The sequence below is a fragment of the Chrysemys picta genome, chromosome 9 (assembly GCF_011386835.1).
Source record: "Chrysemys picta bellii isolate R12L10 chromosome 9, ASM1138683v2, whole genome shotgun sequence".
NCBI classification, from domain to species: domain Eukaryota; kingdom Metazoa; phylum Chordata; order Testudines; family Emydidae; genus Chrysemys; species Chrysemys picta.
In genome coordinates, this window is record NC_088799.1 from 86,292,493 (window position 1) to 86,314,250 (window position 21,758).

At 43.2% G+C, this 21,758-nt stretch overlaps 1 protein-coding gene across 4 annotated transcripts in view; it reads left to right on the forward strand.

The window, feature by feature from the left end:
* The first annotated feature begins 228 nt into the window (after nt 1-228).
* CAPN6 (calpain 6) overlaps nt 229-21,758 on the forward strand; it is a 77,203-nt gene continuing 55,673 nt past the window's right edge. For 2 of the 4 annotated variants that reach the window (XM_008170039.4, XM_065556611.1), the window contains exons 1-2: nt 229-502; nt 9,002-9,181. In XM_008170039.4, the coding sequence (XP_008168261.2) occupies nt 9,017-9,181 (165 nt within the window). In that variant the 5' untranslated portion in view covers nt 229-502; nt 9,002-9,016. Of the gene's footprint in view, nt 503-4,771; nt 5,134-9,001; nt 9,182-21,758 lie in introns of those variants that run through there. The other 2 variants (XM_042851053.2, XM_008170038.4) reach the window with 2 other exon arrangements.

Here is a 21,758-nt window from a genome sequence, read left to right on the forward strand (position 1 = left end):
AATGGCACATTCTGGGAGAGATGCGTTGAAGGGATAAGCTGAAGCAAAACAATGACATATCTCCTATTTAACTGAGGAATATTTTGCAAACTAATAAGGAATAACCGTTTTTATGATGTGGTAGAATATGTTCTGTTTGTCACAAAAGAATGTCCAGAATCCTCACAAAACTCCCTTCCCTTATTGTCCGCTCTTTAAAAATTGCATCACTGTTGTAGCCATAAAACCAGTTAACAGAGTTTACCATGGAATAAACAAGAGACAGCATCCTTGTTCTTTCTAGTCATATTTTCCCTTATGACTCATAATCAGCTACTGCAAGCAGAAGTTAGACTGGAGGACAAAAATTTCTGAAGTTATTCTGAGCCTCCCCTTTGATGATCAGATCTTGGTACAGTCCAAAGAAATTTCAGGTTAAGAAGCCAGGGACTCTTTGTTTGCAGTATTGATTTTGGAGATTTTGTTTGCCTGACAGCTCAGGAGCAGAGACTATATAAGCCAGGTAAGTGCCAATGTTAATAAAGCTAAAATGTGTTTAGTGGATTTGCTTGATTTGTTACCAGAAACAAAACTCTCTTTATAGTAATGATAATCACCATTTCGACTTCACTTTGATAACCACAGTAAGAACATGCTGTACTTGTTATAACACGGTAACATACATACTTTAGATAATCATGGCTGGGTTTGATACTGAACACTGATTCAGGTTTTTGTAAGTGATATATTGTAAAAGCATGACTACCCAGGCACTTCTTCTGAGATAACCAGTCTAACATTACATGGAGTCTGACTGTTCTACAGGTGTGACTTCCACACAGACACAAAAATCAGAAGGGCCAGTGTTGATAAACAATGTGATTACAATCTCACTGCTAAACCAGTTTCACAGGGGCTACGGAATTGCACCTTCTTTGATTTCTTAAAAGTATGATCAGTTCTTGTTGAGGACTTTTCTATTGCAAGTCTCACGTGGGCATTTTAAATCTTTCTTTAAAAGAGAAGTTGATAATATCTAGCAAGAAGTAGGTGCTTAGCATCATGGATAAGTAAGCATTCAAAATAATTTAACAAGAATACCTTATATTCATGGACTCCTATTCATTAATTGTCATGGTCATTGTTAAAACTGAATAGAATGTGAGAGTAGGAATAAGAGGTTTTTTTAGGAATTGTGAAGACAAAGTAGCCTGCTTTATTTGCAAGCAGAGAACATGTCTAGAAGGATTCCACAAACATTTCTATTGGCACGCTTTCTCTGGTCTGTACACTTATTCTTAATGCTATCCTGGCTTGCACTAGTGTTAACTGCAAATATAGCATAATTCAAACATGCTCAATTATTTCCTTTCCAAATCAAGAGTGTAGTCTAAGGCTCTGACCCTGTGTTTCTGGAATTAATTTGAATAATAACTAACTGGTTTTATGACCATTGGATAAATCACTTAGGGGCAGCTTTTTAAAGGCATTTGGGTACCTTAAAATTGAGATAGGCACCTAGGTATTTTTGAAAATCCCATTAGGCACCTAACTCCTCTTTGGTGCTTTTGAAAATCCCATTAGGCAATTAAATGCCTTAAAATCTGGCCCTTGGCCACTTTGGCTCAGATCCTCAAAGATATTTAGATACCTAAAGATTCAGAAAAGTGCCTAATGGGATTTTCAAAAACACCAATGAGAGTTAGGCACCAGGGTACTTTTACGTATCTGGACTTTTGTGCCTCAATTTTCGCATCTGTAAAAAGAGAATTACTATGCTGATCTATTTAAAGGACAGGTTGTTAGGAATAATTTGATAGAGTTGGATTCTACATAATGTGCAAGGCACCAAACTGGGTGTGGTTTGGGGCTACACCAAGAGATTGTGCATAAACTCCACCTCCCCAGGAGTAGCCCTGGGAGGGCTTGTGCTTCCCTGGCACACGTGTGATTCAAATTTCCATCCCTGCTTTCACCTTGAGCCTAGAGATTAATTTACTGCTGGCCAGTCCCAGAAGTAAATTACTACCCACTCCACAGTAACAAGTAGTGGCATAGAGCTAAGGCTCCAGCCATTCCCCATCTACTCCCCATCCACTTGCTCCAGGGAGGGTATAAGCAGGCAAGCAGCCCTGTTGATTGCTGCAGACCTGAACCCCAGTTACGTAGCCTGTGTAGGAACATAATAATACTTGTCGTACAAGTCAGAGTCTAGCCCTTAGGAATTGCTTCACCCACCGCTGAAAAATTCCCTCCTGCTCCGTTCTTTAAAAAAATTATTCAGACAGGGTGTATCACATCAACAAGCTATAGGGTGCAATTCATTCTTGCAGAACTTCAGTGAAGCAGATGGAGTCGCATCAAGGACGGACTTGGGCCAGGAAGCTTCAGTTACCTTTCAGACTATAGTGTTCTTTGTAACATGAGCCTCCTCTCTCTTAGCTCCCAGTCCGTAATCGGTGTAGGGGCAAATTAATAGGACCAGGAAGGACCATTGTGATCACCTAGTCTGACCACCTGTATAAGACAGGCCACAGACCTTTCCCCAAATAATTCCTTTTGAAATCATACATTGTCATAGTGTGATCAAAAAGAAAAGCTTCATTAGAACATCATAATGTAGCTGTGGCAGAGCTGTTGCTAGCTTTGGTACCTCCCAGTGCCAGAAAATGCATGTGCTCATGTCCTTCTTCACCGTAAGAATTAAATCTGGCTGCAAATGGAAACTTCACTAGAGTCCCTGACACCGTCTACTAATAGCAGTTGTTGCTGTTTCCCTGGTAATGGCCAGTCCCATCTGATTACCTCTGGCCTGGTACTCTTGTCTGCTCAGTACCATCCCTCTCCTGTATTTCCCGAGTTGGTCTGAATATACAGATAAATATATTCTCACTAGAAAGTTTAAGGCAAGATACTGTAGGTAGTTTTCCCCTTTGTAGACATACAGCAAGAGGACTGCCATAACTGTACAACTAAAAATGCTTGGCACCTCTCGGTTTATTTGGTTACACAGTCTTACACACACGTGTGTCTTTCCCTTAGAACATTTCTTCAACTGAACTAAAAGCTAGTTTTTGGATAGAGAAACCTTCACATGCTTAGCTTGGTATTTTATTATCTAATAGTTAAGCACATACTTTCTTTTCAATTTTCCTTTCTAACAGAGTGACTTACTGCTGGACAAGAGAAGGGCTAATGCTTCAGGTCAATTTAGCTACCAGCAGAACTCAGATCATGTAATATAACTTGGCAAGTCAGCAAACATATGAAAATGTTTCTCTCCAAAATGGTTCTGAGCGAAGTACAGATTTCACAACTGCTTTGAATTTAGCCAGGCTGTTAGTACAGAACTTGAAAAACCATCACTTTATAAAGCCCTTAAATCTGAGCAAATAGAAACAAAGCACTATAAAATTCTTCTCCTAGTTTCCTGGAACCTCTTTACGTTAGGAATCTTTCAGGGAAATAGTTCAGAGCTTGCAGTAATTTAAAGCTTCTGGCTGTAAAATGAGTTTGCTGGTCTAGTCCCTGTGAAGTGAGTTCTTGGAGTGCATGCTACCAGGAAGAGAGGCATGTTGACTAAAATACCAAAAGGGTATGTTTGATCTGAAGCGAATAGCTGGCTTTTTACTTTGCTTGCTCATTGCTTGTGAGATTCTTCGTTTTTTAAACAGGAGTAGTCAAAGGAACAAAGAAAGTTTTTTGGCACAAAATATCTAGCAGGCTACACAGAATAGCTAAAAAGGGGGTAGGGAGTGGATAAAACAAACTGAAAATCTTGACTTGGGCTGTGAAAAATGATTGAACTCACTTAAAATCTGGGTGCACTGGCAGTCTAGTTACATTAGCCCAACTCCTTAAAAGTTCTGCAGCCCTGCACAGAAGCTGTTCAGATATCTATCCCTACCAACTAAGCCCCCTCCACCAGCCAGATGAGGGAAGTACATGGAGGTCATCTCAAAAAGCTTTAATGGAGCATGGAATAGAGATTTTTGAGACAGGGATGTTGTCCTAAGTCTGTCTTCTGGATTCAGTTGGAAGGAGAGAGAGCTCTTATCCAAATCCATGCACAATTGCAGAACAAATACAATATATATGTGGCTAAAAATTCTCCCTTTTTGTGTTGGCTTTTGTGTGAAAGCCTGTGTTCGTGAATTCTGTGTACAGAACTGTCTGTCTGGATGTATAATGAAATAAATGCACTTCCACTAAATCAGGCCCCTCTCTTTGAAGATAGATCCAGATTAGAAGGCAGCGCTTGCTGCAGCATCTCGGAGATATGTTGGCCTGCAGAATTGAAAAGCAACTTTGTGCTTGTTTTTATGAAGGTGAAAACAGCCTTTGTGACTTCACTGTAACCTCACTGCTATAAGAAGATATGCTTGTAGACAGCAAAACACACTAGTTGTGGATAGCTGTGCTTAAAGGACATCATTTAAAAATCACACTTCTTACTGAGTAGTCCCATGTAGGTTACAATGTTTCAGAAACACCAAACTGGCAGATTAGCAAAGAAATATCTTTCTCCATTATTTTCAGCATGTTTCCTGTGTGCATTTGACAGCGCTTTGTGTATAATAATTCTGCCTGCTTTCCCTGCATGACCAGTTAGTGAGCTTTCTGTTTTTGCTTTTCTGTGCAGCACTGGGGCACAGAAACTTAAAAAATAAAAAAAGTTATTGTAAAACCTTAAAACTCAGCAGGGGCACTCAGAGGGATAGTGCCTGAAACTGTTCTTAAGTCTCCTTACACAGACTGGATTTCAGGTTGATGGCCCTTTATTTTTAGAACTACTGATAGTGCCAGGACTCTATTTGCAGCTATGCTGAATGTGATTTAGCTCTGTGCTCGCTCCAGCTGGGGAAGTGTGGCTAGATAGTCATTGTAAGTAAAGATCAAATAATACTGTTCTCTTGCAGTTAAAATAAGGAATGGGCCATGTGAGCAGGAGCTTATCAGAAAGGAGAACTGCCTGGATTACCTTCACTGTCTGTGCTGATAAATTTATTCCAGTCAAAATCTCCTGGAAAGGAACAGTTTAGAAAAAGTCTTCCAACCCTGATGTTAGTTCCTGAGAAGTCCTGAACATCCTCCATTCAAGTTGGTTTCAACAGGAGTTGTGGGTGCCCAGCACCTCCCCGAATAAGCTTTCAGGTCTGCCGTTTGATTGTGTTGTACTGGGCAGGGGAGTGAATGAGGCTTTACATTCCAGTGTCTGGAAGCTTAGCTGGAGAGTCTAAAGAATGTAAAAGTAAAGCGTGCCTCTGTAACTTGATAAAGTCAAAGGGGGGATAGTTTTACTAGAGTCTATTGATCTGCAGGATTTTTCTGTCTGAAGGACTTGCTTTCTTTAGTTACTGCATCCCAGCCTATATAGCAATGCTGAGGAGGTTCTCAAATTGTTGTAACATATTTTTAGGACCACTCATTAGCAAGCATTACTACAGGTGATGTTTCTCCTCACATGGCAGCATACTGAGCCCTAGTCCAAGGCACTCAGGAGAGGTTGCCTAGCCTGGCTGTATTTGCTTGCAAGTCCAGTAAGTGCCAGCAGTGTAAGATGTACATATTTTATAGTAGCTAACCAAGGGACTAGGGGGTACGCTGTTGAAACAACATCCTCCGGCCCATGGCAATATCATCTATTTCCTCCCTTCCTCCCCCGGTCACTGTAGTATCTGAAGAAGTGAGGTTCTTACCCACGAAAGCTTATGCTCCCAATACTTCTGTTAGTCTCAAAGGTGCCACAGGACCCTCTGTTGCTTTTTACAGATTCAGACTAACACGGCTACCCCTCTGATACTTGTAGTATTTGAGCACCTCACTATCTTGAATATAGTTATCCTCACAACACAATGCCCCTGCAAGGTAGGGAAGTACAGCTAGGGAACATACTCTCAAAGGTGGATGTTTTACCCTCACTGAAGTAGCAGAAATCAGTTGGAGCCAGGTTCTAAATGCCTTTAGGATCTGGGTCTAAATGACTTGCCCCGGGCCACACAGGGCATCTGTAGCAGAGCAGAGGATTGAACAAGTGACTCCCAAATCTCGGGCTTGCAGCCTAACTCCTGGGCTATTCTTCCTCACTAATATGCCTAATAACTAGCAAAACTGACTCCTTCCAACACAGCTGCCCTGGAGACCCAGCTGGCTAGGCAGATATTGGTTAGATTATGTTCTTTATTGTCTGACCGCCTTTATACATTGCTGCAATATAAGCTGTTTTGTTGTAGCTGGGGGGGATTTTAATCCTGAAAGGATTGGAATTCCCATCCAGTACAGCACACGAAGAGGACGGATGGGTAAAGTCATTAAAAACCTAGCTCTGTGAATTATGCAATGACAAGTTGAAAACCTTATCCCCCTGGAACAATTTTAAAAACAAGCATATCTTGCAAATAGACTCGTAGTTTGGGATCTTAGTCAGCCAGTGGAGACTTTTTAATGAGAGAACGTCAATGAGTGTTATCATGAGGTAATAATCTGTATTCCATTCAAATTAGAGTAATTAATTTTTCTCAGCTCTCTTTCTCTTTTTTTTTTTTTTTAAATTGGTGAAGTATTCTGCACTTGACGTTGAAGCAGGCGGGGGTTGGGGGGAAGAAGCAAATCTACTTAATATTCCTTGTCTTTGGAGACCCACTGCCAAGCAGGATATCGTCTTTCAGGATCATTAATGAGAAAAGAATTGCCCTTAAGAAACGGGAAACTGTTTAGAATGATACAGTAGCACTGAGCTGTTTCGCCCCTGAACAGCCAGTATACATACTGTTGAGCTCAAAGGCTGTTTGTATTGACATAAGGAAATATCTTCCTCTTTGAATCACATAGGTGGTAAAAGGTCTAATCCTGAAGGGATTTGAAATACCCCCATTGACTTCAGGGGGGGCCAGGATTTTCCCCAAAGTTTTTATACTTGGGCAAAACTCCCATTTGTTGTCAATGGGCGTTTTGCCTGAGTAAAGACAGAGAACTTATTAAGCAGGCACTTCAGGATTTAGCCCAAGAGAGCTAGAAATGGAAAAGAAATACAGGATCATGGTCTATCACTTTTCTAGTGCAGGGTAGTTATCCAGTCTCTGCTGCGCCTTTCCGCATACACTAACTAACATCAATACAGATAAGAGATTTTGGCTCTAAAGGAAAATCTGCCATGCTTAGTTACACCTTTGGGCCAAATTCTGGCTTCAGTCCGTGTGCAAATAAATGCAGCAATGGAGGATGCATATCTGATATCAGATTGCTCCTTTCACTCCAGAGGGTGAAGGTGCTAACACTTAAAGAAGATCATTCTGATACTTTGAATAGACCTGGGTGAACTTTTTCAGATGAAAATTTGTTCACTGAAAAATGCATATTTGAGACAATCAACACATCTTGCAAACTCGTATCAAATTCACGGAATGGTTTCAGCTAGGAAAAAAAAGAATTGCTTTTTTTTTTTTAATTCAAAATGTTTATTCATGTAAAATTTTTGCTTCAAAATCATTTGAAATCATAAAATGATAAGAAAACCTTAAATGAAATTAAACATTTCAGGTCAAACAGAACATCTCGTTCAACCTGAAATGAAACTTTTTTGGTTTTTGCGTTTTTGCCCCATAACCAACCAATCAGTTATTTGCACAGCTCTAACTGTAATTGCAAGCCCTGTTGCATGTTATTGCTTCCTATACTCTACAAGGATGTTTTACACACACACTGTCCTCTACTTCAGTGACAGTATTTTTATTATTGCAGATCATTTCAGGGAAAGAGGAGGATGTGGCCCTGAAAATATGAGGGAAGGAAGAGGCAAGGATTCGCCATACAAGACATTCCAAGCAGAATGTGTTCGTAATCCCCCCATCCTCTCTCTAACAGCCTGGCCATGTAGAAAATGGGGTTGTGCAAAATGTTATAAAAGCCATAGACAATCCTGAATAATTTCTGCTAATAATTCATGTTTACTGCAAATATAATACTTGAGCTGTGTGATTGGTCGCCTAAATCACATGTCATGTTTGTATTACCTGATTGCATAGTCATAACTCTTAGAATCAATGCAAACACAGAAAGCAAGTTTCCTATTCGCTTTCCGCCAGGATTCTCAAATACCTGCTGCTTCTGTGAACATTGCTGTCAGGAAAATCAATTCACTACAATATCTGGAAAAAGTAAAACCAGCCAAAGCATATTCCTTTAAAAATTCAAATAGCTTCTTGTGGAAATTGTGTTGCAGTCTTCACCCACCTCTAGTCTTCACCATTCATGCATAGAAGTGGAGACAATTAGCGGGCCCCATTTTCTACTTGGCTGTTGGAGAGAGGAGGGGGTGATTAGGAACACAGTCTGCTTGGAATGGTCTTGTATTGTCACTTTCCAGGATTATCTGGGTATCTTTTATTTAATCATCTCCCTGCCACTGTGGTGGCTTGGGGCACTGGGGCACCTCAGTCCCTCCTAGTCCCTCCCTGTAGCATATCATAATCTAGTCTCCTGTATGCTGTAATATTTTGGTTTCATTTCAGTTGCTGGGGTTAAGGTGCAGGTGCTGGGTGGTGTTTAGTGACCTGTGATATACAGAAGATCAAATAGATGATCTGGTGGTCCCTTCTGGCCTTAAACCCTCTGACTCTGAATCCCACCAGATGGAAAGGAGACCAAAACCTTCCCAGGTACTTGAGCTTGGGAGCACACACCCACTCTGTTCAGAGTTTACCTTCCAAGAACCCTAGAACCATGAGCAAAGAAGGAAGTGCCATGCACCTGCTCTGTCCAGAATCTTCTTTATTATTCTTCCTGATGAGATGCATCCTCAGAGTTCTCTCTGACTCAAAAATTAGGGCCTGTGTAATATCCGAAAAGATAAATCCTTTTAAGACTTCATGATCTAACCCCAGCCTAATCTAATTTGTAATCCACCTTTTATCTGACATCAGTCTATCATTTTGCCTAGAACTACTGGTTGTGCAATCTGTTTGTTTTAAGAGCATGATGAGGGGGGAATCCAAATTTACACAAATTATTAATCTTAATCTAGGCTGGACAGAGGACTATGTTTTCATCAGTGAAATCGTTCAAAGATCAGAAGTATCATGAACTCAAGCAGCAGTGCATCAAACAAGGACGACTCTTTGAAGATCCTGAGTTTCCAGCATCGGACGAATCCCTTTTCTACAACAGGTGCCCCCCTGGAAGAGTGGAATGGAAGCGGCCAAAGGTAATTTACACCATTCGAGATGAATGGATCCCAGTTTGTGCTGCTCATCTGCAAGGTTAACAGAATCCTTTTAATTCCTATTCATCCTTCAGGGGTAAAATATAATTTACAAAACAATTCTTCTCCTCCCTGTCCCGCAACCCCCCTCCCCCCCCAATTTATTTCATACATTTGTAAGGTAGAGACAACAGACTTGCTGTGTCAAATTGCTGTCCAGACTACAATAATGCCTTAATATAAAAAGACACAATGTGAATTAAATGTTGTGCATGACTAAGTATGTTTTGACTATTGCTAACTCTCTAATATAAAACCAGAAATATGAGGTGACTATCATCTTAGTTCCATTTAAATCAACATTCTCTGAATTCACTGAAAAAACTCTATCTGTAACAGCTCACGCGATACAGGAATATGTTCTTGGAGTAAAATATTAATTACCTGGGTCAGTCTGCAGAGAAGTGCCTTTTTGGCCTACTGTGCTGACAGAAGTAGTACAATAATGTGCAGACTTGGTTAATCATGGTTTCAATTTGTGATGTATTGAAAACTTTATCAAAATTACAAGCAATCACTTTAAGTTCATAAGGGGTTTTCTGGTCCTCCTTTCAGGCTAGGGGGCTCTGTAGGGAAATGTGCAATCTGAGGTTTTGAGAATTCAGTCTGGAAAGACCCAGCCTACAGGGAGGTGGCACGATTCTCTCTGCCTTAGGGAACAGCCTGCTTTGTCTCTCTCTGTTTTTGATTCTTGTGTGTAAGGTTCTGGATTTTAAAAAGAAAGTAGTGTTATGTTGCAACTTTTCAGCAAGAGTATTTTATAGAACATCTTTGTTTGTGTACCACGAACATAACACACTTCCTTATCTGTCACTTCGGGAATCCCTATATAGGAAAATAGGAATTGCCATACAGCATTCAATTCTATATCTGTTTTTATACCACACTCATCACCATAGTAGCGGAGTGTCTTCCAGTAGTGCATTAGAATCACAGAATCATAGAATATCAGGGTTGGAAGGGACCTCAGGAGGTCATCTAGTCCAACCCCCTGCTCAAAGCAGGACCAATCACCAACTAAATCATCCCAGCCAGGGCTTTGTCAAGCCTGACCTTAAAAACTTCTAAGGAAGGAGATTCCACCACCTCCCTAGATAATTGATTCCAGTGCTTCACCACCCTCCTAGTGAAAAAGTTTTTCCTAATATCCAACCTAAACCTCCCCCACTGCAACTTGAGACCATTACTCCTTGTTCTGTCACCTGATACCACTGAGAACAGTCTAGATCCATCCTCTTCGGAACCCCCTTTCAGGTAGTTGAAAGCAGCTATCAAATCCCCTCTCATTCTTCTCTTCTGCAGACTAAATAATCCCAGTTCCCTCAGCCTCTCCTCATAAGTCATATGTTCCAGCCCCCTAATCATTTTTGTTGCCCTCCACTGGACTCTTTCCAATTTTTTCACATCCTTCTTGTAGTGTGGTGCCCAAAACTGGACACAGTACTCCAGATGAGGCCTCACCAATGGCGAATAGAGGGGAATGATCACGTCCGTCGATCTGCTAGCAATGCTCCTACTTATACAGCCCAAAATGCCGTTAGCCTTCTTGGCAACAAGGGCACACTGTTGACTCATATCCAGTTTCTCGTCCACTGTAACCCCTAGGTCCTTTTCTGCAGAACTGATGCCTAGCCACTCAGTCTCTAGTCTGTAGCAGTGCATGGGATTCTCCTGTCCTAAGTGCAGGACTCTGCACTTGTCCTTGTTATACCTCATCACGTTTCTTTTGGCCCAATCCTCTAATTTGTCTAGATCCTCTATATCCTATCCCTATCTTCCAGCGTATCTACCACTCCTCCCAGTTTAGTGTCATATGCTGAGGGTGCAGTCCATGCCATCCTCTATATCATTAATGAAGATATTGAACAAAACCTCGGCCCCAGGACCGACCCTTGGAGCACTCCGCTTGATACCGACTGCCAACTAGACATGGAGCCATTGATCACTACCTATTGAGCCTGATGATCTAACCAGATTTCTATCCATCTTATAGTCCATTCATCCAGCCCATACTTCTTTAACTTGCTGGCAAGGATATTGTGAGAGACTGTATCAAAAGCTTTGCTAAAGTCAAAGAATAACATGTCCACTGCTTTCCCCTCATCCACAGAGCCAGTTATCTCATCATAGAAGGCATTTAGGTTAGCCAGGCATGACTTGCCCTTGGTGAATCCATGCTGACTTTTCCTGATCACTTTTCTCTCCTCTAAGTGCTTCAGAATTGATTCCTTGAGGACCTGCTCCATGATTTTTCCAAGGACTGAGGTGAGGCTGACTGGCCTGTAGTTCCCCAGATCCTCCTCCTTTCCTTTTTTAAAGATGGGGACTACATTAGCCTTTTTCCAGTCATGCGGGATCTCCCCCAATCGCCATGAGTTTTCGAAGATAATGGCCAATGGCTCTGCAATCACATCCACCAACTCCTTTAGCACCCTCGGATGCAGCGCATCCAGCCCCATGGACTTGTGCTGGTCCAGCTTTTCTAAATAGTCCTGAACCACTTCCTTCTCCACAGAGGGCTGGTGACCTCCTCCCCAAACTGTGCTGTCCAGTGCAGTAGTCTGGGAGCTGACCTTGTTCGTGAAGACAGAGGCAAAAAAAGCATTGAGTACATTAGCTTTTTCCACTAGGTTGCCTTCCTCATTCAGTAAGGGGCCCACCGTTTCCTTGACCTTCTTCTTGTTGCTAACATACCTGAAGAAACCCTTCCTGTTACTCTTAACATCTCTTGCTAGCTGCAACTCCAAGTGTGATTTGGCCTTCCTGATTTCACTCCTGCATGCCTGAGCAATATTTTTATTCTCCTCCCTGGTCATTTGTCCAATCTTCCACTTCTTGTAAGCATTAAGCAACATGACTACACATCTGTCACATGTTGTTTCTCTCATCCTCTCCTCAGAGGGAAAAGCGTGTGTAGAGGAGTGTCTTTTTTCAGTAAGGTAGTATTTTTATTATAAATATACTTATTGCTATGTGTTGCTGTATTCAAGAAGGCAAGGCCAAAGAACTGCCCCTCGCACACTGAGTGGAAGATGATGAGGTTTATGATAGTCTTTAGTTCTTGGGGGAGTGAATTCCACAGTCTCTTGCTACCTCTGGAGAAGTTCTGTCTCCTGCCCAGACAAGCTTTACTCTTATTCTAGAGAGTTCCATTGTGCCAGAGTAGCACATCTGTTGACCGTGGTCTTTGTCCCAGAGCTTTATATGATCTTTTTGTTACTCTAGGCCAGGGGCCCAAGCCATGAAGCACTTGAAGATAAGGACTGAGACCCAGGGTCCATCTAATCCAGGGTCCTGTTTCTGACAGTGTCCCATACTACATTTTTCAGAGGAAGATGCAGCCCCCTACAGAAAATTTGGTAGAAAATTTTATTTATGCACATGCATGCTCACATTTTTTTTTTAACTTTCCTACGGAATTGAAATTTATTTTCCCCACTATAGAATTTTACCGGGTGGTTCAAATAAGCTGTAGAAAAGAACTCGACTATGTTCTTAATATAACTCGCTAGGTTTGTGGGGTTTTTTTTAGAGAAATGTCTATCAAGCCCCTTTAAGTTCTATAGGGAAAATACCCCTAGTGGAAAGTTATAGAATAATCTGTCCTTACGGGGGAATTTCTTCCTAACACCAGGTGGTTAGCTAGCTGATTTATACACTGAAGCATGATAGTTTATACAGCTTATTTCTGAGGGGCAGGGGACAAAGGAATAGGAATGAGGAGAGACATCATCTCATCAGCTGGGGTATCTGGGCAGCAGGTAGCCAGGAGCTAGAGGTATCACCATATTCTATACTCTCACTATAAGAACAATGCGGCAAGCTACTGAGCCCCCTCAACTGCCATTGACTTCAGAACAAGTGGAGAGTGCTCAACACGCTGCAGCAGCTTCCCCTCATTGGTACATAGCAAATCCCTTTGCTTCTAAGTACCGCCCTCTTCTAGAGAACTGATCTGTGCTTCAATTAAAAGCGCTACCTCCTGGCTCTCTGCACAACGTTAAGAATCTGAGGAAACCTCATAGACATGGCTGGGTTCCAAAGAATGGTGTTCCCTAACTATCTACAAGCAACCAAAGCCTAGCTCCAGACATACGCTTCTGTTCTGGTGGCTTCTGCAATAGGACACAGGAGGCTCACTGTAGGGCTCACACTACTTAAAGGGATATTACTCTACAGAAAGGTGCCTGAGAAATCGCAGAGAATCCATCTCCATAATGGAGTAGAAAGGGTCTGATGTTAAATGAAATGGAAAGGAAGGGGGTTGCGATACTGGGGTAGAAAGGGCCCCGCCTCCAAAAGAGGCTTGTGGAGTCTTCCCTCTCCTCTGAGAACCTCTGAAGTTGGGTGTGAAAATGTCAGCAGGCTGCTTTCTCATCCCTCCTGCTGATACATGTCTCAGGCTCAACTCTATCAGGGCCCCTGGAAAAAATATTATCCTGAGAAAATGGGGGATTTTCTTTTTTCTTTACTGATTATGGAGACCAGGACAACGTCCTGACTGCACTGAGGTTGATAGAAGCTTTACCATGGATTTCCATAGGGATGGGACTTCACTTGAGATTTAGATGTTTTAAAAGGGTGACTGTTGCCTGATGGGTTGCACTTAACACAGAAAAAATAACGAGGAGTCCTTGTGGCACCTTAGAGACTAACAAATGTATTTCGTGGGCTAAAACCCACTTCATCGGATGCATGGAGTGAAAAATACAGTAAGAAGAATATATATTATAGCATGTTATATTACTGTATTTTTCACTCCATGCATCCGATGAAGTGGGTTTTAACCCACAAATGCTTATGCCCAAATAAATGTGTTTGTCTCTAAGCTGCCACAAGGGCTCCTCGTTACTTTTGCTGATACAGACTAACACAGCTACCATCTGAAACCAATTAACACAGAGACATTTGTACTGATGACTGCTCCTGGGCTATTTTATTAGTATCTGCCTTAATAATAATAATAATAATAATCTGCCTTAATAGGAACCAAATGTCACATTGTTCTCTTCTAGCTGACATGCTGTGGTTTGGGTTACTGATATTATTTTATTTGGGTCTGTTAATCAGTTTGCAATGGGGGTTATGGTTTGTTAATTTTGCATTCCTGAAACTATTCAGAGTAGGACATGAGCAAATAATTCAGAGGGACTTAAAATAATTTTCAACTCTGTTGAACCATGTGGCTTTCCAATGGAAAACGTAATTGGGTTATATTTGGACAGATACGGGGCAGCGGAGTGTGGAAACTCTGTAGTTGGATCCATAAAGTGTTTTCATTCTTAAGTACAATGAGTTTGGTGGCCTCACTATTATCCACAGCCTCCGTTTTTGGACTAGCAGATAATCTGCATGCAGCAGAAATTTAGGTGGCTTTCTGTAAACGCCTGAATTGCCTCCTACCCAGACAGTGTGTCTGTCCTCTTCTCCCACATATTTAAGTCTGGGGTTTGGTATCCTACAGGGAAAGGAAAGGCAGGTGGGACCAGTTCTAGCTTGCACTGTTCTGGTCTGTATAGATTTAGATTTTTTCCATGGTGCTGTTAATCGTACAAGCACAAAAATAGAAACATAAAAGAGTTTAGTGAGCAGAGCATGTTTTCCAATTAAAAGATTAGATTGTGCACAGGGAAAAGTGAAATGCAATTTTATTATGCAAATAGCAATCGGAGTTTTAGATAAATACAGATGATCCAAGATTCCTTCAGTGTTCTCGTGTTTATTGGGGGTTTCCCCTCTTCTCTGAAAAGAGAGAAGGGAAATGCTATGAAAGCACTGACCGAAACACAAAGAAATGAATTAACACAAAGAGGACAATGCTTCAGAATAGAGAGGGATGGGAACTGAATCATTCTGTTTCCCCTGAGGTGAGCAAAAGATCTGATAGCAAGCCAGGGGAAGGCTTTGTGCTGAACTTCCTAGGGGACACAGCACGGGAGTTGGAGTCCAGACAAAGGTCCTTTAAGCCACCTTTTGGGCTGGCCTGTGGGCCACTGTGGTGCTTGGCAAAAGTTAGCGCAGCCCTAAGGGGCTGGTCCAAACCAGTTTACAGCCTTGCATGGCTGCCCATGAGCTGCTCCTGAGCGGAGACTAGCAGAAACACGTTGTGCCTCTTCAGCTTTTACGATGGGTGTGGGGGACTGCACAGGAGGGCAGTGTAGGTCTGCTTGTGTTGTTCCTATGCTGCCTCTCACTGGAGGAATTCCTCAAGGGACCTGTTTCTATCCACTGCAGCAGAGGACAGAATCTGCCTTCCACTAGCTAGCAGGGGTCAGCACAGGCTTCAGCGTGGCTGTATGAGCCCGCCTGGCACACTGGGTAATTACTCAGGTGGCTAGCCCGCACTGAAGTCTGTACTGCTGCGGCTTCCCTGCTGTCAGTACGTGAACCAGCTAGATTAAAGCTAGCTCAGGTATGTCTGCATGTGCAGTTAAACCCCTTGATTGCAACCAGGGCCGGCTCCAGGCACCAGCCAAGCAAGCTCGTGCTTGGGGCGGCAGATTCTACGGGGCGGCATTCCGCCCAATCCTGGGGCAGCACGGCCGCTGTTTTGTTTTGTTTTGTTTTATTTTGTTCGCTGATCCGGCCACCCTGTAAGGGGCGGCAGCACGGAGGAGGGAAGTGCCCTGCTCTCTCTGTCTGCCCCAGCCGGTGCCAGGTCTGTAGCAAGCCTGGCAGGGCAGCCTGCATCCTTCCCTCCCTACCGACCGGAGCAGCACGGAGCCCTCCCGGCAGGCGGCGCAGCGGTTGGGACCGCATGGCGAGCGCCCCACTGAAGCCCTGGCCGCCCCCCTTCTCTCTCTCCCCCCCGCTCCCTCCCCTCCCCCCCCACTAGCCGGGGCACGTCTGCAGCACAGGGAGTCCTCCTGCACCCTGCCTCCGGCCACACTGCAGGGTTTTTTTTTTTTCCTGCTTTGCTGCTCCGGCTGCTCCGCAGGTTGTTTTTTGTTTTTGTTTTTTTTTTGCTTTGCCGTTCTGGCCACCCCGATTTTTTTTTGTTTTTTTTGTTTTAGTTTTTGCTTGGGGCAGCAAAAAAGCCAGAGCCAGCCCTGATTGCAACATAGAGATACCCTTAGCAAGAGACATGGGCCTGTGGCCTGAGCACAGGACAGGGAGCTAGGAACACCTGACTTCTGAACCTGGCTTTGATACTGACTTCCTCCATGGCCTTGGGCAAATCACTTCAACTCCCTGCTTCAGTTTCCCCTACCATAAAACATGGCTAATAACACCTATATCCCAGGGATGTGGTAAGGCTGAATTTGCCAACATTTGTACAGTGCTTTGGCTGTGAAAAGAGCCATGTACGTTCTAAGTATTAATAGCTTTACTCTCAAGTCCTGTCTCTTTCTAGACCTTTGCTGAGGAATGGTGCAAACATGACTGCCAGCCTGGTGTTCTATTTTTAGCATGCATTAATGCTAACCCCTTGCTTAATCGCTAAAACACTGGCATTTTCCAAGCAAAATTAATGCTAAGGAGGCCATGTCTATGGAGATATCTCTGCAGAGGTTTTGCTCTGATCTGCTAAAAATAGGGCTTCTACTGTGGCATTTTCCCCATCACTTTCTTCCTCACATCAGCACCTGCAAGATTAGTGTGTGTGCTGTTTGTAAAACCCTGTCAGATTAGCAGCAGTACCAGGCTATCCTGATTGCCATTAATAGCCTGTTTTTTAAAACATCCCTTGGGACGCAGAAGAAAGTCAATATGGTCTTGTTAAGTGTTATACCTGAGGATTAAGAATTTGATAAGACGAAGGCACCGTGTATCGCACTGCAATCCTCTGGTGATGGCTGGAATTCACAGCGGCATATTCACAAAGAGAGAGAGCGAGTGAGAGCTGGGGTTTCTATACAAAGGTTCCCCAGCCAATCAGCCATCTAGGGCCAAAAGGGCAAGTCTCTTCAATGCACTGTGCGTTGGGTTTTTGCACTACTTGCGTGCAGAAGTGGCACTATGTCAGTGCAGCTCCACTGGCAGCATGAACCAGAGGTTCTGGGTTCAAACTGCATGCAGGAGTTCAGACTCATAGACTTTAAGGCCAGAAGGGACCTCCTGTACATTGCAGACCACTGAACCTCTCCCATTCCTGAAATAGACCCCTAACCTTTGGCTGAGTTACTGAAGTCTTCAAATCATGGTTTAAAGACTTCAAGTTACAGAGAAGTCACCATTTACACTAGTTGAAACCTGCAAGTAACCCATGCCCTACGTTGCAGAGGAAGGCGAAACCGCCCAAGGTCTCTGCCAATCTGGCCTGGGGGAAAATTCCTTCCCGACCCCACATATGGCAATCGGTTAGACCCTGAGCATGTGGGCAAGACCTGCAAGTGTCTTAATAGGCAGCAGGTTTAAAACAAACAAAAGAAAGTATTTTTTCACACAACGTACAGTCAACCAGTGGAACTCCTTGCCAGAGGATGTTATGAAGGCCAAGACTATACCAGGATTTAAAAAAGAACTAGATAAATTCACAGAGGATAGGTCCATCAATAGCTATTAGTCAGGATGGGCAGGGATGGTGTCCCTAGCCTTTGTTTGCCAGAAGCTGGGAATGGGCGACAGAGGATGGATCACTTGATGATTACCAGTTCTGTTCATTCCCTCTGGGGCACCTGGCATTGGCCACTGTCATAAGACAGGATACTGGGCTAGATGGACCTTTGATCTGACCCAGTATGGCCGTTCGTATGTTGAGGCAGATACCTGGGAAAGAATTCTCTGTAGTAACACAGAGCCTTCCCCATCTAGTGTCCCAACCATTGCTCATGCTGCAGTACAGCACGTGGTTGGTAGTGGGCAGCCACTGCACGAGAAAGGTCTAACTCTACTTGGAGTATCTAGCTCCTTGTTCTCTACAGTGCATTGGGAAGGGTGCAGCATGGTCTGCTGACTGAACATATCCTTGCCTTTGAAGAAAACAGGCCAATCAACAGCTCCAGTTCCCACTGACATCAACAGGATTTCTGGGCACTTGCTGCTTTTGAAAATCAGGCTAGACCAGCCTCCCTGTGCCTTTGTTTTCTCATCTGCAAAATGGGGATATTAATACTTCACAGGGGAACTAATGCGTAAGCTCTGCATTGGGGGCAAAGCAGAGGCACAGTGCCACCAGGGGATCTGTGGGAGGCATTCTAAACGCCTTGCAGAGTTCCCCAGCAAGCAAGGAGCACGCTTCCTATTATGCCTCTTGATGGCATGAAGCTTGCTCCCTCCCTCCCCGCCATTGCTCCGGTGCTGTTCCATGAGATAGTGTAGAGGGGGAGCAGGGCCATTGACCCACATGCTGCCTTTGGGGTGCAATGAGAGTGTAGGCACTGCAGTTCGGCTTGCCTCTTACGTGGGCCAGGCACGGCCGGGGAAGCTGCTTGCTCCCTTCCCAGGTGGAATCAGGGCCAGGCAGGCACCGGCCCGACTGTACAGAAGTGTGCTGAGATCCTGGGATGGAAGGGGCTGTCTCTGTGCTCAGAGAGCTGGTTGGAAAATGCCAGTTGTCTTTCACAGGGAATTCTGACTTTTTTTTTCAAAATATCTTACAAATGTGGGGATTGTTTTCACAAAATTGAAACCAAACCTCTTTACTGAAAATAGAGGGAGAGGAATCTGACTGAAACAAACTTCCTGAGAAAATTTTTGATTTTATTTGTGTAGGAAAAATCTAGTTTCCATTTTAAAAAAAAAATCCAAGAGAAAAATGTCCTTCTAGTTGTATTCAAATCAACCCCTCCTGTTCAGCTTACCTGGAATTTCCATTCTCCCTGCCAGATTTTGGAAGCATAGAGTAGAGTTGGAGAGGAGCATGAGTGTACTCTGTGGGAAGCATTGGACTAACCCAGAGAATTACAGAGATTCTCTTCCCAGCCTCCTGCTGGTAATACGGTGTGTTCTCAGCTGTGTTCTCAGCTGTGTACCCACGCTAAACCATTGCTGTTGGATGGAAATGCTGCCTCCTTGTGGCGGTTATGGTCAGCACCAATCTCTAATGAACATTTGACTCTTCACCTCTAATGAAAACACCAACGGACGGTGCAATTATCCTGAGGGGGAGATTTAGGATTTTTAATTATTTAAACTAAAGTTGAGAAAGTTTAAGGCATCATCATCAGAGGCTTTCCTGGCAAAGGATATTAAATCCCAATTCTATCTTTGTCAGTGGTAAGCAGATAATAATGATGATTCCCCTGCTTAGGGAGGACATCCTTGATTATACATAGGGTTTCCTTTCCGAATTATTTATGGGGGAAAGTGATAGTCGAACTATAACTCACTTCTCTGGGTTTCCCCAGTTGGCCTTTTCTCAGGCCTACCAGGTTACTGTGTGGCTGTAAACAGTGTTTTTGCTGTGCTCTGCACAGCAACGAATAGAATATAATCGGTGCCGTAGCACACTATAAAGACAGTGTGGGTTCTTTTCCTGGAAGATAACACAGAAAGACTCTTGCTGGGAATGTTGCCATGATGTTATTTGCCATCTCTCAAGAATCTGTGAGTCCCAGAGACAAAATGACACAATGGATTCATTTCCCCTCTCTTTTATTAAATACACATTAACTCCATCATGTTAAGGGTCAGATATTTAGCTACGAGGCTGGGGATTGCATAAACATGGTCCACTATTTGGATCTCCTGGGTTTCTAAAAAGCCGCTGTGTTGTTTATGGCCCCAGTTCTCTTCTCTACTACTGCAACTTTACTTGGGTGAAATTCCAGTGCTTTCAGGGGGGTTACACATACTACTCGTGTCAGGGAAGGGAAAGCCAGGCCCCGTGTGTTCAAAGTTTGGTACAGACACCAGTTACTCAGGTAGGTATGGTAAGTATTATCCCTATTTTACAGACTGGCAAACTCAGGCAGAGAGGCGAAGTGACTTGCTTAAAACTCCACAGCAAGCAAACAGCACAGATGGCATTAGAACTCGGGAGTTCTGGCTCTCAGGCCCTGTGCTCATTTGCTCAGGATTATGCTGGTCCTTGTAACTGTTTGGAAGGGCTGTCAGTCATCCTAGCAGCCAGTGCATGAAACCTCTCACCAGTTGTGAGTGCAGACTTGGGCATTTGAAGCCCCTCCTGTAGTCAACACCGGTCTCAGAGGAACATTACAGAGCTCCCTTTGAGGAAACAGAAGGCTTAGTGTTTTGACAGCAATTTTTTCCTCATGTGCCCTTTGTTTACAAAACACCTTGTCAGGTCTGAAGTTGGTGAAAGGACTTTAGCCCTCCCTCCTTTACCTGTCCGTTCCATGTGAGCAGGTGGGAAAGGGCCCCGATCTGAAAGCTGGATTCAGAGCTGGCAGACTCCCAAAGCTTCCCAAGGCCATATGTCTGCACTGACCTAAGGATGCCAGACAGGTTCAAAAAACACATCACTGTGGCCTCAAGCAACGGAAGCGCTTTTAATTGTTTTTAGTGTCAGTCCCCCCCAAAGCATCCGCATTTCTCCTTTGAAAGTTGTGGTCAGCAATTGTGCAAATTAATACAAACAGCTAAGCCCCATATGATGCCTCATTTGCATCTTTTAAGCTCATGCAGAATAGACAACTCTGGGATCGTGGATGCGTATTTCTAAGTAAGCTCAGCTGAGCTTTCATAGTGTTCAGGAATCTTTTTATATGGATCACAGGCTATTGTCTTTCAGCACATGGAGGCATTGGAGAGAATATCAAATGTGGCCTGGGAATGCAGATTGCTGTAGGAAACCCAACCTCTACCGGTTTATGGTTCTTTTCTTCTTCTTACTGGGGTCCTCTGGTATTGGAATAAGGAGGAAGTGGACTGCATTGAAGTAAAGGGAGGAAAGGACATCAGAGGACTTTAACATGCACTAATCTAATGTAAAGTTCAGGTGGCTGCTTTTCTTTCTTTTCTTTGCATCACAGAGGTCATAATGTTTCACACAATGATTATTGTCCTGTACAAATGATATATGAAACATGAAGATTTATGGTATAACAACTCTCAGACCATATATTGCCATTTAAAGGCACATTGATATATTAGTTGCCCTGTAAGGCAATCAAAGGGGCTCCTAGTGGATTATTAAATCTTCAAAATATTAGCTTAATATTATAATATGTAGTGTTATACACTGTAATTATTCACGATTAACCATAAGTGCACTGGAAGGGTGGTTAATACCTTAGGGCCAAAATTTTACTTTCCGTTAAAAGCCGATTTTAATGTTGAACTTGACCTCCAGATTCTCCTCAGGGACTTTTTGCTCCAACCATGAGACAGTGCAAACATGTGACTTATTCTAGGTCCTACCATAAGCACAGCTGTGCACATAGGCTAAGAGAGTAGACCAGGCATATTTTCATCTTTCTCAGGAAATAAGCCAAGATGTGTGATTGGTGTAATTTGTTTCCCCTTCAGCCTGCAGGATCTGTTAAAAAAGACATATAAAGAATTGTATGCAAAAGCAGCCTTTACTTTAAAGTAAGCAAACTTTAAGACCTAAAACTTTGACAGTATCTCTTTAAGGAACTGTGCAAAGTTTGGGATCCAAATTGAATGTTTATTT